This window comes from Purpureocillium takamizusanense, chromosome 6, assembly GCF_022605165.1.
Source record: "Purpureocillium takamizusanense chromosome 6, complete sequence".
NCBI lineage: Eukaryota > Fungi > Ascomycota > Sordariomycetes > Hypocreales > Ophiocordycipitaceae > Purpureocillium > Purpureocillium takamizusanense.
The window spans coordinates 2,550,504-2,564,316 of NC_063073.1; the positions used below are offsets into that span (position 1 = coordinate 2,550,504).

At 58.5% G+C, this 13,813-nt stretch overlaps 5 protein-coding genes across 5 annotated transcripts; 3 read left to right on the forward strand and 2 right to left on the reverse strand.

The window, feature by feature from the left end:
* Window positions 1-831: 831 nt before the first annotated feature.
* Window positions 832-1,587, reverse strand: JDV02_007269 (uncharacterized protein; the record flags this gene model as incomplete). Its single annotated transcript, XM_047988747.1, has 3 exons — window positions 832-1,002; window positions 1,082-1,489; window positions 1,546-1,587. 3 exons carry the CDS (start codon window positions 1,585-1,587, stop codon window positions 832-834), a joined length of 621 nt encoding a protein of 206 aa, XP_047844745.1.
* A 2,058-nt stretch (window positions 1,588-3,645) lies between these two features.
* On the forward strand, window positions 3,646-4,608 carry JDV02_007270 (uncharacterized protein; the record flags this gene model as incomplete). The annotated part of the gene is made up of 3 exons (XM_047988748.1): window positions 3,646-3,921; window positions 4,020-4,129; window positions 4,225-4,608. 3 exons carry the CDS (start codon window positions 3,646-3,648, stop codon window positions 4,403-4,405), a joined length of 567 nt encoding a protein of 188 aa, XP_047844746.1. The 3' UTR covers window positions 4,406-4,608.
* Window positions 4,609-5,455: 847 nt separating this feature from the next.
* On the forward strand, window positions 5,456-8,200 carry JDV02_007271 (uncharacterized protein; the record flags this gene model as incomplete). The annotated part of the gene is made up of 3 exons (XM_047988749.1): window positions 5,456-6,033; window positions 6,126-7,248; window positions 7,322-8,200. The coding sequence occupies 3 exons, from the start codon at window positions 5,456-5,458 to the stop codon at window positions 8,189-8,191; spliced, it is 2,571 nt and encodes an 856-aa protein (XP_047844747.1). The 3' UTR covers window positions 8,192-8,200.
* Window positions 8,201-8,321: 121 nt separating this feature from the next.
* On the reverse strand, window positions 8,322-9,995 carry JDV02_007272 (uncharacterized protein). The gene has a single exon (XM_047988750.1). The coding sequence runs from the start codon at window positions 9,221-9,223 to the stop codon at window positions 8,408-8,410; it is 816 nt and encodes a 271-aa protein (XP_047844748.1). The 5' UTR covers window positions 9,224-9,995; the 3' UTR covers window positions 8,322-8,407.
* A 701-nt stretch (window positions 9,996-10,696) lies between these two features.
* On the forward strand, window positions 10,697-12,788 carry MUQ1 (Ethanolamine-phosphate cytidylyltransferase). Its single transcript, XM_047988751.1, has 3 exons — window positions 10,697-11,103; window positions 11,248-11,365; window positions 11,470-12,788. Exons 1-3 carry the CDS (start codon window positions 10,995-10,997, stop codon window positions 12,650-12,652), a joined length of 1,410 nt encoding a protein of 469 aa, XP_047844749.1. The 5' UTR covers window positions 10,697-10,994; the 3' UTR covers window positions 12,653-12,788.
* The last annotated feature ends 1,025 nt before the right edge of the window (window positions 12,789-13,813 follow it).

The following is a 13,813-nucleotide window of genomic DNA, read 5'->3' on the forward strand; positions in this document are numbered from 1 at the left end:
GTTTCAGTTGAAACTGTCAGTCCGTCAAGTACGTGCAACTAAGAGAACATGGATAAGAGCAGCCCAGCGAGACATTTGATCAAATGGAGGCGATCATGTCTGGCTGGTGTCCAGCAAGCAACACCCAACGGGAGGATACATGCACTGCCCGCGCCAGAAATAAGTTTCCAGCACTGTACACACAGGTCTATGTACGAACTCAATTAGCTATTGTGTGAAAATGACGTGTGTGTTATCATGCCTGCCCAGCGGGCGCTCCTTTCCCCCGGGCAGCACCTCCGCGATGTGAGTTTGCAAACATGAAGCCCTGACATCACCTGGAATGCCAACATTGATGTCATCATGATATTGAAGCACTTGAGTTTTGCTGTTCGATATCCTCGTTTCTGATGTTCAGTTGGCTGTGCGTGCGTCTTGAAGCTTAGCAATTGGGTCACACCAGCCACGCCGGTTTGCAACATGCGGATGTCTCCCGGCCGAGCATGAATCCTCAATACTGTGGCGGGAAGCGCATTGTAACATGATGATCTCATCGAAGCAAGACTCAAAAATTGTACATGATTGCAAGTCGTTGCAGCGCCCACGGTTCGAGAGCACGGACTTCTTGATCCCCCGCATTCTGTTGGCTTCTTGTGAACTCTGGCGCCAATCATAAACTCAAAGTTGAAGTTGCCGTGCATTGGGACAGACCAGACCCCTCTCTAGGTGTATAGGGCATGTGTGCCGTCATGTCTCCATCAATCTCTCCATAGCACTTTTGCATCCATTGAGCCCTCACCCCCCCCCCCCCAAAAGAAAAAAGGGTCCGATAGTTCCGTGTCGAATGTGCAATTAGCATTCATTTTTCCTTACGATAACGAGCCAGTTGTTCCTGGGGTGATAGGCCGCACCTGCGACGCTGTCGCCGTGGGTTACGCGGTATTCCGCCGGGCAGATGTTCAAGACGCGTTGGGCGCCGTCAGCAATGTCCTGAAATGAGGATAGTTGAAGCCTGTCGCGATTCTGAGCAGGAAGATTAGCCACATGCAGTGATGTGATCGCCGGTGCTTCGGACAAGGCGGCGCGGGTAAAAAAAACCTACGTTGTTGCACCACCAAATGGCAGAGTTGTATGAGCAGCTGACGCGACCGCATTCTTCTGGACCGGCCTCATGATGCGGCCTACCATGAACGCCGTGCAGGTACCTGATTCCTTGCTGAATTCTTCGCTTGATGGCATGGCCATAGCCATGTGAGCTATCAAGGCACTCAACGTCGCCACCTGAGAAGTCGGCCCGCTTCTTCCTCCTCGTCGCCGACGACGACGGCTCGGAGGAGTCTGTCGCGCCTTCCAGTGCGATCCAGTGAGGGTTCACTTTTTTGATCTCGCTCACGACGTCTTCAACCGTCCCGTTGATGGTCACGGGCTCGCTTCCAGGACTCAACTGCACGGTCCAACTAGGAATGAAGACGCCGTATCCTGGGACGGGTGCTTCAAGCTGGCAGTGGATCTGGAGAAGAACAATGAGTCAGTTGCACGCCATTGGGGTCAAGTGTCGCTGCTTACCTTGCCAACCAACAGGGCCACGAGAGCGAGAGTCGGAAACATCCTTAGATACGTGGCAAGGCGGAGAGGTGACCTGATGACTTCGGGCTCAGGCTACTTGAAATAGTTAAACGATAGATTTAGGAACAGTGTAAGATGGCTTTGCGTGTGAATTGTACAGTGGCATCGTTGAAGCATGATGCGAGACAAGGCGGCCGGGATCGACTTCTTATATATCGCGAAGGATACCTGCGCCCGACACCAAAAAATGACACGGGCGCATGTAAGCGCTTCGGATACAAGCTCATGGCTGATTACGCAGTGTGAAGTCTGGCCGCGATGTTGAGAGTGAGTGGTGCGGCGGCGCGCGCGTAGTGCCTGGCGTCTGGTGTATCCGAGGTTGACCGAGACATCAACGGCTAAGAACGGTCGTTGCGCCTTGGCGGCAAGGGAATCCGTGGGCATAACGAGTTAGTAAAAACTGATCCTGGCATGAAGGAGCAGAATCCCAAAGGCTCAAAATCACCCGTCAAACGCGTCGCACACGGAACAAAAAGTCAAAACATCAGGCGACGATTTCAGCCCGTCGACAACTCATGCTGCAGCTGGCGGACCTTGTCATTACTGGACTGCTCTTATACAAATCTGTCAAGATTGCTGGTTTCTTCGGCCCGTTGCCATAGGGTTCAGCTTGACTTGTGTACATATCTATACATCTATACGGAGCGCAACCTCCGGCCAATTAGTAGTGTATTGAAGTAAAATATCCACTGCCGCCGCCCGCCAAGTCATTGTTTACGTTAAATGTCGTTGGGAGGAATCAGAAGTCCCCAATCCTCTATGTATAAGTCAACTTTAAGAGAAAGCCGTCAGCATACATGGAGCATTCGAGACTGGACTGGATCTCGACCGTCGTGTGCTGGATTCAGGGTCATAAAACGGCAAGCTGGTTATCAATGAACTAGGATTTGCGACTGTAAAGTTCATGTCCATCACACTCATGTCAATAACGTTTAAGGTTCAACGCGCCCTAGTGTGGGCTTTGGGGTGGACCGAAGTTTCCCTTTCTGTTGTTAAAGTGCGAATGCATGCACCCCGTGTTGCATCCGGGGAACGACCGTATAGCCAGGTGTAAAACAATTTTCCCCCGAGACTTTTGGGGCATATGGTATGGTATTTTCACATGTTGTCGATGTTGTTTCCCACCTTGCATCGATATCTCATGGCTTCCGCGGGCTAGGTTTAGGGGTCCTAGACCCGCTATGGCCCGACGCATACACTAACGTTAGGTCGCGGGACGGATTCGGTTCACCACCAGAACGTCGGACCCTTGGAGAGCCAAGGCCTGTACTGCGCATATTGCTGCACACGTCACTGCAAGGCCGAGAAGGGGGGGGGGGACAACTGATGGGCGGTGCTGGGCTTAGCCCGATGAGCCACAGCAGCAGATGTTGGTCGAGACACACTCGACGTGGCCGGGTCATCTCAACGAGGCACATCTCGGTATCCCTCCGCTTGCTTCAGGACCAACACGCACAATGGCGCAAGATGGGTAATAAGCAAGCAAGCTCGGCAAGGTCCCCACATTCGACCATTTTGGAGGCGCCGTCGCCGGCACTTTGTTGCTGTATGCTGCTGGGGCTGAGATGCACGGGTGGGCTCAATGCCAAACCAACAGCGCGCTGGCCTGGGGACTAGAAACAGAGCTCCGGGTACGGGATTCGTATCCTTGTTACCCGCTGTGCCACACCTTGTGCCTTTTTTTGGGGTGGATGCATGGTGTCGGAGGAACGAGAGCAAGAACGACGTGCGATCGGAACGAGGCAAGAAGACAAACATGGCTCTTGCTCGCGTTCGTGATGACGAATATCACCAAGCTCTCGTCTCGCGAGAGGAGGCGATCTTCGTGGCGAGCGCGAGTATAGCACACAAGCCGAACGCTTTACTAGGGGACATCGCGTGCGATTTCTACGCATAAGTCTGTTGAATATAAAATGTAGCTCGTCATGTGTTACCAGGCGGCACACTCTCGATGCCACAATCTACAATTCCTCTATACTAATAGTGCTCGCAGCCATTATTTTGCTCGTTTTCGTTGAAACCGTTAAAGTTGACGTGGAGATGCATCTTCTTCTTTGCCTCGCGACCGTCGCTGGCGCCCTGTCTACCAGAATCGCCGGTGAAGGCGTGTACCGGCAGCCCGAGGCCAAGTCCGCCCTCACCGCCAAAGTCGAGATCGGCGGAGCTCCAGCGAATGCAACCACGTTTGACGGCGTCACCTCTGTGATCCCCATCCGCGGCGGCGTGGTCGGGGGAAGCTTCTTCCAAGGAAATCTGGTGGCGAACCTCTCTTCCTCGGCGGAGAGGGTCCTGCCCGGCTCCAACGGCGGCAAGACGGTATGCACGCACGCACGCACGCACGGCCGTGGACTGTTGCCCTTGCCTCGATGGCGCAAGAGAATGAGTGCTGATCTTTATTTGGTCATATTCTATAGGAAGTAGAGACGCGGTGGGTCCTCGAGGATGGGAAAGGCCAGCGCATCCTGGCCAACATGCATGGCATGACAACGTACGCCAACGAGGCGTTGCATGGATTCGGCGTCGCGTGCGTAGATCGTCCCGTCGTTTCGGTAACGGGCCGAGACACTTGACACTATATACGTACTAACAGAGTGGGTGTTACGTACCTTCAATTGTTAGGCGCCTGATGACGGATGTCGACCAATACTCGTGGGTGAGCTGGGAGACGTTTTCGGTCGAGTGGACGGGCGAGTACTACACTGGCACAGCGGAGTTTGAGGTGTTTTCGCTCGCCAGCGGTGGACGCAGGGACGGCAAGCCGATCAAGGCGCTGCTCCCACCACCGGGAAAGGCGCAATAGAGCGGCGGATGGCAGGCTAGGCACAGACCGTGGATCTACAGGCTTCATGTTCATGTTGTTTCCTGGGACCGACCAGGTGCCTACACGTATCCCCGTGTAAGTGGCCGGGCTGTGCCAAGGTGTCAGTCTGGCGGTATGGCGTGGGTCATCAATGGGTAGACGAGAGGGTTATCCTATCGGAGGGCTTTTCGCTTAGATGAAAGGGAAAAGGAATGATTTGACTGAGCCACCCGTTTGGACTGGGATCCTCGTTGTTGGAATAAGCTTCTGGGGCACGCACGCTGCATGTCTGGAACGAGCAAGCCACTCACTGCAATGGCGCCCTGTAAAGGCCCCGAGCGAGTCGACCGACAGCTCCATCATGTTTGCTTCGTATCTGGCCGTGTTGGAGTCTAGCGATTGAAGTTGTCCTTGATACTGTGAACCGGCGTAGCCGCCCAAGTGCGTGATACTGTTTTACATGGGGAAAAACATCTAGACTAACTTAGTACTCATTGCCCGGCGAGCATTGCAGAGTTTCGTCCCTGCAAACAATCATGTCCGCAATCTTCCAATACGACGGCCCGGCGCGGACGGGCAGTCCACACGGCCGTTGGGAGTTAGTTCCTTGTTGCCGCGGGTCTCCGTCTCCGGGTCATGGACTGGACTGGGGGGAACGGACGACGCATAATAATAAGCTCGCTCTCGTTCTTCACCATCAAATCTCAGCCTCGACACTGAGCCGCACAGCAGCGCCCCCGAGACATGAGCTGGGATGGGATACCTCGTGTATAGCTCGTTCAATGTCGCCACCACCACTTATACGATACGATGCGCGTGGACAACGGATGCGCTCGCCTCTCTGACAAGCAAAGCAGCGGGCATACATACATGATGCGTGCGCTAGCGTCGAGTTCGCACAATCAGCCCCCCTGGCCATGATCGGCAGCCACTGGCTCCTCAAGACCTCCTCCGTGGAGAGGGCAAGGACACGGCATCTCACCGTCTTACTGCGCCCGCCACACACCCCCCCCCCCCTTCACCCGTCACGCGCGCGCGTGCGCACCGCCCATGGCCGACCTCGCCGGCACAATCGTCGGGGCGGTCTCCTTCGGGCTGCAGCTCGCGACGGCCCTCCAGACGTTTACGGTGCTCGCCATCGAGGCGGACGACGCGCTGCGCGACATCGTGTTCGAGGTCAACGCCACGGCCGCGGCCCTCGGTCAGCTGCAGACCATTGTCGACGCGGACAGGGCCATCCCCGACGATGATGATGATGATGCCGCAGCCAGGTCCCGCGTGCTGAACGACAGCGGACGGCACCAAGTCCAGACGCTGGCGCTGCGCTGCGAGAAGGTGTACGGGGTTATCGTCCGGCTCGTGCTGAAAGCGAGCGGCAGCGGCAGTAGCAGCACCGGGAACAACAACGAAGGCGGCGACGGCGGCGATGGTAACCCTACGCTAAGCGGGGGGCGCGCCCGGGCGGCGCTGCTGGACGTATCGACGCTGAAGCCCATGAACGTGCTCAGGCGGCTCCGCTGGCCGTGGCTGATACCCCGAATCAACCGCTGCCAGGAGCAGTTGCGGTGGCTCAAGATCAGCTTGCTCGTCACGCTGCAGGTTGCGAATCTGGCTGGACAGCAGATCAGGTAAGGTCCTGTGATGTGGGAAACGAATTCGCCCCAGCCTCGCCCACCCACCCACCCGTCGTGCAGCGTTCTGACAAAGGCCCAACAAGCAGGGCCGGGGAGAAGGCAGCATCTCCCGAGGATGATGGTGATGATGATGATGTCTGGGCGCGGCAGGCCATTGACAAGCTCTGGCAGCGCCAGGCTCTCCTTGAGCGGCGGGCGGCGGTCGGTGATGGACGAGCAGGCGATGACAGTGCCCGAGCAAGGGGAAGGTCATCGAAGAAGTCGGATGAAGCGATGCGGCCAAGGCCAAGCGCAGCCTTGGCCACTGATCAAGACGCCGCCGGCTCCATCAGCCAGCCTTCACCACTTGTCGGAAACTTGACGAACCCCTACGCACGTACAGCAGCATCTCCGGACTGGCAACTGGGTACAACGTCGTCGAGACATGTTACAGGTGAGTGTTCGCCTTACAACGAGAGCAAGGCCGCAGTGAGCGTGGCCTTTGTAAGCCGGGGCCGCCAGCACAACACGTACCGTGGCGAAAGCGGCGCTGTCGGTCGCGCAAAACGATACCCCTGGGTCGACGACCTGGTAGAGCCTAGAGGATCACTGGTACGCAACAAGACCGCTGCGCAGGATGTGAAAGCGCCATGGCAAGAAAGGAGAGTGCCATGGCAAGAGCACGAGCCGGAGCTAAACACACCGGACGTCACCGGGGGCAAGACTATACGACTAGCCCGAGGAGCCCATTCTTCATCATCGTCACACGCACATACTGGTCAAGAGAACCGCGGAAACGTATTCGCGCAATGGTTTCCTAGACTCGCCGGTGCTGGGTCCAAGGGGCCACCACTGTTTGTGAAGGACACCCCCAGCGACGATCTGAAAGCCTTCATCGTCGATGAGCAGGGGGGTATACGGCCCGTGCCGTTTGGCCACCGGAACCTCGAGTACAATCTCACACGGATCGTCAAATCGCACAAGCGAAGCACTTGGACGCAGTACCTGGATGCGGACGCGGAGACGCAGGCCCTGCTCGCCAAGGCCACGGATTCAGCCAGGAAGACGACGAACCACAGCGTCGCCCTCGTCGCCTTCCAACGGCTCGAGAGTCGGCCAAACGCCTTAGTCGTGTTCTACGCCGTAACAGAGCCCCTGCAGCCGGTACAGTTTACTAAGGATGTGAGCCGTAGGTTCATGGTTCCGTACGGTGCGTGTGACACCTACGAGGTACGAACGAACGCGTGGTCGCGATTCCATTTACCGAGCAAGTGTTTGATCTGACAAACTTCACATTTGACAGGAGTTTTCCCGCACTATACTTGCGCTGTTGAGCGATGACCCACGGCTGCAAAGGGCGGTGCGCAAAGGGTCGTTTGAGCTCCGGACCGAACGCGGCGAAACGATTCACCCGACTCTTTGGGCGGGATGGATACAGCCCGGTGCTATTGTTGTAATGAAGGCTTTGCCTGAGCGCAGCGTACCAGATTTCCCGGCCGGATCTTCAAAGGACGGCCGCGCGGATGAGAAGATGCCCGAGCATAGCAGACCCGTCCGAAGGCCTGGAATAAGCGGGCATTTGCACAGCGGTGCGCCGGTAGAGGCTGTTCGGCCCTCGTCACCTCCATGGGAACGCATTTTTGTCCCTACTGAAATGGCGTCTGAGAATACATATGAAACGGTGGTTGAGGAGAACAAGGGCGATGAGACGGTGGCTGAGAATATTGAGGCCGGCAATGTGCAAATCGCCGCGGCTGTGGCTCACGCACGCCGTAGGAGAACCGTGCTCGGCCGCCTGGTGGGATCGCTGGGTTCCCTCGGCACAGGTCTCTCCAGGCGACGGCGTGGGCGTCGTGGCGGGCCGGTTCAGGACAGTCTTGAAGGCGTCACATGGATGACCCCAGGCAAGCATGTGGTGGTGGGCGTCGACGATGCTACGGATGACGATGTCGCATCGTGGGAACCTGACAACGAAGACGAGGGAGAAGGAGCACACAGTGATAGCTATAAACAAGACGGACTAGCTGCTGGGTCAGACGATGATTCTGAGGACATTGCCTTGGAGGAGTATACCAAGGAGGCCGTGCCGGGGACCACTCGGTCAGTCGACGAACTGCTTCGACGCTGGACGAACGCGCCGCGGAGAGAGGTGTCGTCTGACATGGCGGCATGAGGCGAGGGCCTGTATTTGTTTCATTTATTTTGTTTTTTCCGCAATGGGGTCGAATGGATCATACGCAGTAGTAACATGGGTTCATGGCACGACGCGCAGGCATTACATATGCGAGAAGTTGTAAACATTACACACATAGTACATGTACACGAACTACACATCTCATAAGACACCGCTACAGTTTCAGAAGAGGAGCCATTCACGGGCAACCCAGCCTTACTGAGCCATCACCACGTCCTCGACGCCGGCGGCACCGTCATCATCCCGCCTCACCCCCGGCGGCCACCATATCATGGCGGGATACGCGTACGGCTCCCCGCGGTCATCCGTCGCCGGCCCCATGTCCTCGAAGCCCATGCGGCGGTACAGCTCCATGCCCTCGACGCTGGCCTCGAGGTAGGCGGGGACGCCGAGCTCGGCGCAGCGGTCCATGCCCCAGCGCACGACGGCCGAGCCCACGCCCTGGCGGCGGTGCGCGCCGTCGACGCACATGAACTTGAGCTGCCCGTGGGGGCGCCCGCCCATGCGCCGCCGCCGCGCCTCGTTGCCCGGGCGCACGAAGGCGAGGCAGCGCGCGCGGCCCTCGGGGTCCGTCTCCTGCATCCAGGAGAAGCGGCTCATGAAGGGTTCGGAGGAGTCGTCGGCGGCGGTGCGCGCCCGGTCGTAGATGAACCATTCTGCGTAGCCGACGATTTTGTCTTGGACGTCCCCTTGGATACTGCCGTTGACGGTGGTGGCGGTGACTGCCGGGTCATCGTCAAGATGCTGCAGCAGCTGCTGCTGCTGTTGCTGTTGCTGAGGCACCACCGTCGCCACGCACTTGACGCACACGGGCGGCGCGCGGGGGAAGCGAGCCTGGTGCTCGCGCTGGCCGCGCAGGTGCAGCGCCGCGGTGACGAGGCGGTTGGCGGGCGTGTCGGCTCCGTGCGAGAGTTCGTGTATGGGCACGAAGCCAAAGGACTGGTTGAAGATTTCCATGCACCGCGGCATGTCCTCGTCGGCGGCCGGCTCGACGCGCAGCGCGGGCTTCATGTTTGCTTGTCTCACTCGGGGCTTCTCTCGGCGGCCGTCGTGATCAACAAGGCTTTGGGCTGGGAGAGGTTGAAGGGGGATGTGGATGGATGGATGGATAGATGGATGAGGCGGACGGAGCTGTAGTGAAAGTCTGGCTGGCTTAGGCTAAATAAATTCCACGTCGAAATATCAAATGTCCGTCTCTTTATTGATCAAGGATGAGTCCCTTTTGGCGTGAGCTATCGGGGTTTATTGAGCCGTATTTCTCGTACACTAATAATGTGGCGTAAGCTCACGGCCGAAGTCGAGAGTGAGTCACGACATTCGGCTCCCTATAGCGGAACACCCTCCCGGGTATAGTAGCAACTTGGGCCACCTGCAATTACTGTGGCCGAGAGACGTTGTCAAGCCATGCCAACTCATGCAGGATAGATAGATAGCCTTTGCCATGCGTGGTTTGGAGAGTCGCTGTTTGACACAAGACCAGCTTCGAGTCGTTTTCTCACAACATAACCACGAGCAGACGACGAAGCATGGCTGTTGGCATAGCATCTTATCACAGATGCCCTGGAGATTGATGTCTGATATGAAAGTAAAACTGCAAACCTTGGACAGCGATGGGCAACCATGTGCAGTGCTGAGCACTTGGCTTTGAATGGGCTGTGGGGATGAAGAGAGCTCCCCGGCACCTTGCGATGCGATGACGGGGGACAATTGATGCCTCAGATGAGTCTATGCAAGCAAGACCCGCGACTGCCCCTTGCTGCTCATGAGACAAATGAGCGTGGTGGCACAGAGAGAAAAGAGGCAAGTTGGGACGAGATCGAGGAGTCTTGGCTTGGCCTGCCTCTTTGTGTCTGGACTGGCTGCCCACGATATGTGCATGCGCGAGGGACGACGTTGAGTGCATATGACTTTTGCGACCGCAGAATAATTACATCCTGCCCTGTTCGTCGGGCAGGGTGGGTGGTGCGGCAAGGGCCGGACGGTGAACACGAGAGGCCCGTTGTTTGTTAGTGTTTTGCTAGAGGAGACACGAGTCGGAAACAACCTTCCATGGAAGCTAAACCAAAGATGAGGTGCCCGTTGTGGGGGAGCATTGATGAGCGCCCACAGGCTGGAGTCCCCTGTTGACGGCCGCTCTGCCATGGTTGGCTGCGGGAGACCGCACAGGTACCTGACCCCGGGAGCCAGGCACGGGAGCAGCACCCGCCAGACGCTACGTGCTGTAGGTACCTACTACCTACTAGGTAGGCGGCGGCGCCCACAGTGGGGAGCTACTAAGGTATGGAAGGTTCCCGTCCTCTTCATCACAGGCGCCTTGCCCCTGACGAGAGCGCGGCGGCCAGGAGCTTCCAATAGGTCGACAGTTCCAATTGACAGCACCAGCTCCAGGGGATGGGCATTTACGGGGCATCCACAGTTCTACAGACAATCCATGGATGCATGAAATTGGGGAGCTGACTTCCACGCCGCCGCCTCATATAATCTCGCCAGACGTGCCACGGCATGTGACGGCTCGCTCATCAACAACCATGCCAATTCCCATCGCCTGGCCTTGACATTCTTTTCTTTCTTCCATCCCTCGCATTGTCCATCGTCGTGCAGCACCCTCCAACCACAACTGGAACCCCCTCGTGCTGTCAAACCTGCGAGGCGCCCCACCCCCGCTGTCGATTGTCTCCCACCCACCCGAAACCCTCAACTTCATCTCTTGTCTGTCCGTCCGTCGGCAACCCCCTGACCCGCCCACCACGCGACAAACAAAAAAACCCGACGACAGTCAGTCATGGCCGCGTCGACGGGCGACAACCCCAACGCGCCGCGCGGCGAGCCCGCCCCGGAGCTGCTCGATGGCCGCATCTGGGTCGACGGCTGCTTTGACTTTTTCCACCACGGTGCGTCCGCGCAAGAACCCTCCGCCCATCCCCCCCCCCCCGCGCGTCCTCTGCTCGTCGCGGAGCTTTGGGGGCTTCCAAGAACAAAAACGAGCCCAGAAACCACCAACAAGCCCCCTGCTAACCCGGGCGACCATGCATCAGGCCACGCGGGCGCCATGGTCCAGGCGCGGCAGCTCGGCGACGAGCTCTACGCGGGCGTGCACTCGGACGAGGACATTCTCGCCAACAAGGGGCCGACGGTCATGACGCTCGAGGAGAGGCAAGACTTCACAGACCCTCCACATCCTCCGCGCACCCAAGACGGGTGACGCACAGGAGGAGACCTGGCTGCTGGACGCTTCGCTGACCGCCAGACAATTCCAGACTCGCCGCCACAGACGCCTGCCGCTGGGTCACCAAGTCGGTCAGCCACGCGCCCTACGTGACGGAGCTCCCCTTCATCTCGCACTACGGCTGCCGCTACGTCGTCCACGGCGACGACATCACCTCGGACTCGGACGGCAACGACTGCTACCGCTTCGTCAAGGAGGCCGGCCGCTTCAAGGTGGTCAAGCGCTCCCCCGGCATCTCCACGACGGACCTGGTCGGCCGCATGCTGCTGTGCACCAAGACGCACTTTATACACTCGCTCCAGAGGATGCTGGCCGGCGACGAGGGCTACGGCTCCCCCGACGAACGCCGCGCCCAGGGCGAGGCCATGCTCGCCCGCCTGCGCCTCTACGCCACCGACGAGACGGCCAAGGCCCCCGGCGCCGACGTGTGGTTCTGGACCCCGACGACGACGACAAAGACGACGACGCCAGGAAGACGCGACGGGAATGCTGGTGGTAGTGGTGGCGTTGCCGATGGTGGCTCCTTTGAGCGCCTGCTCGCCGGCAAGGGTCCGCTGCCCGGCCAGCGCGTCGTCTACGTCGACGGCGGCTTCGACCTCTTCTCGAGCGGCCACATCGAGTTCCTGCGCCGCGTGGTCGTCGCCGAGGAGGAGCTCGCGCGAGCCGCCGGCGGCTGGTTCGACGACGAGGCGGCCGTGGCGCGGCGCAAGGCGGCCAACGGCGGCAAGGACTACGGGCCGGCCTATGTCGTGGTGGGCGTGCACGAGGACGAGGTCATCAACGAGTGGAAGGGCGTCAACTACCCCATCATGAACATGTTTGAGCGCGGGCTCTGCGTGCTGCAGTGCAAGTACATCAACGCCGTCGTCTTCGGCGCCCCCTTTACCCCCACCAAGGCCTACCTGACGGCCCTGCCCCTGGGCGGCGACGGCGTGCCACCCGCGGCCATCTACCACGGCCCCACGGCCTTTATGCCCCTGACGTACGACCCCTACGAGGCGCCCAAGGCCATGGGCATCTACCGCGAGATTGGCGCCCACGCCTTCGCCGACGTCAACGCCGGCGAGATTGTCCAGCGCATCATGCGCAGCCGCGACATGTACGAGGCCAGGCAGCGGGCCAAGGGCGTCAAGGCCGAGGCCGAGGCGGCGGCCCGCGAGCGCGAGGTGCTCGAGGAGGAGCAGCGGCGGCGCGAGGAGGAGCGGCGGGCGTAGGTTAGGTGCAAGCAAGGTGCATTGGCCGGGAGTCGCCTGTGGGTTCTCTGGAAAAAAGAAGCGCGCTTTTCTGTTGCGGGCATTCGGAGCAGCACCCGACCCGGGAGCAGGTGTTTTGTATTCGACCAGGTAGACGGTCATAGGGCCACACGGGCTACATACATACATACCGTTAATACTATCCATCCGCATATATGGAACATACACTTGCTTTCCACGGAGGAAGCGCGAGCTCGTCGAACGCCCCGGCGGATAAGTAACAATGGTGATGGCGATGACGACAGATGATGATGAGCGCAGAGTTCCAATGTCCCCGCCGTGTTGGTGTCGAGATACCCCTATACGCATGTTGGTTGACCCCTCCCTCTCTCAGGGCTCTCCTCTCAGGGCAATGCGCCATCCAGTCCAGTCCAGCCATCCAGCCGTCGGCAAAGGTTTTCCCATCATCCCCTACTAACAAGTCAGGTCAGGTCAGGTCAAGGTCAAGGTCAAGGTCCCGAAGCTGCCGCAGACAGGCTGAAGGTATGTACATAAGGTAGTATCAACGTGTGGCCCAGCACGCGCCGCAGCGGCAGCAGCAGCAGCGGCAGCGGCAACACCGATAACGACGGCCCTCATGCGCATAACACGCCTCATGCGCATAACTCGCCTCATCTTATTACACACGCCTCTCTCTTACACCCCTCGCTCCCTCGCCTCGCTCCGTCCTCCCCCTTCGGCGCCGGCGGCATGTATGTATGTAGGATGCTCGCATGCTGGTCGCAGTGTACTGTATGTATGTATGTATGTACAGTATGTACGCAGTGTACTATATGTATGTACATACGTATTAGTACGTCGTACGAAACAGCCGGGCAACAGACAAGCGTCCGGCGTACAGCCATTTTCGTATATATGCCGACGACGCTCCTGTTTCTTTCTTTCTTTCTTTTTTTTTTGCTATACATTCGAATTCGTACAAGATAATGTAGCGGGCCATGCGCGTCTTCCAGTCGTCAACAAACTACTAACGTACCACCCGGCACGAGCGACAACGGACATGATGTGCACTGCACTGCACTGCACTGCACTGCACAGCTCGGCGCGGTGCAGCTCAGCCCTGCGCAGCACAGCTGTTCAGCACGGCACACGCACAGCACGGCACGGCTCAGCTTGCATTAG

Bases quoted from the DNA above. Each gene is read 5' to 3' on its own strand.
- JDV02_007272 (XM_047988750.1), bottom strand. From the start codon at position 9,223: ATGAAGCCCGCGCTGCGCGTCGAGCCGGCCGCCGACGAGGACATGCCG.
- MUQ1 (XM_047988751.1), top strand. From the start codon at position 10,995: ATGGCCGCGTCGACGGGCGACAACCCCAACGCGCCGCGCGGCGAGCCC. The intron at 11,104-11,247 runs GTGCGTCCGCGC...ACCATGCATCAG, and splicing joins CTTTGACTTTTTCCACCACG to GCCACGCGGGCGCCATGGTC. The intron at 11,366-11,469 runs GCAAGACTTCAC...AGACAATTCCAG, and splicing joins GTCATGACGCTCGAGGAGAG to ACTCGCCGCCACAGACGCCT.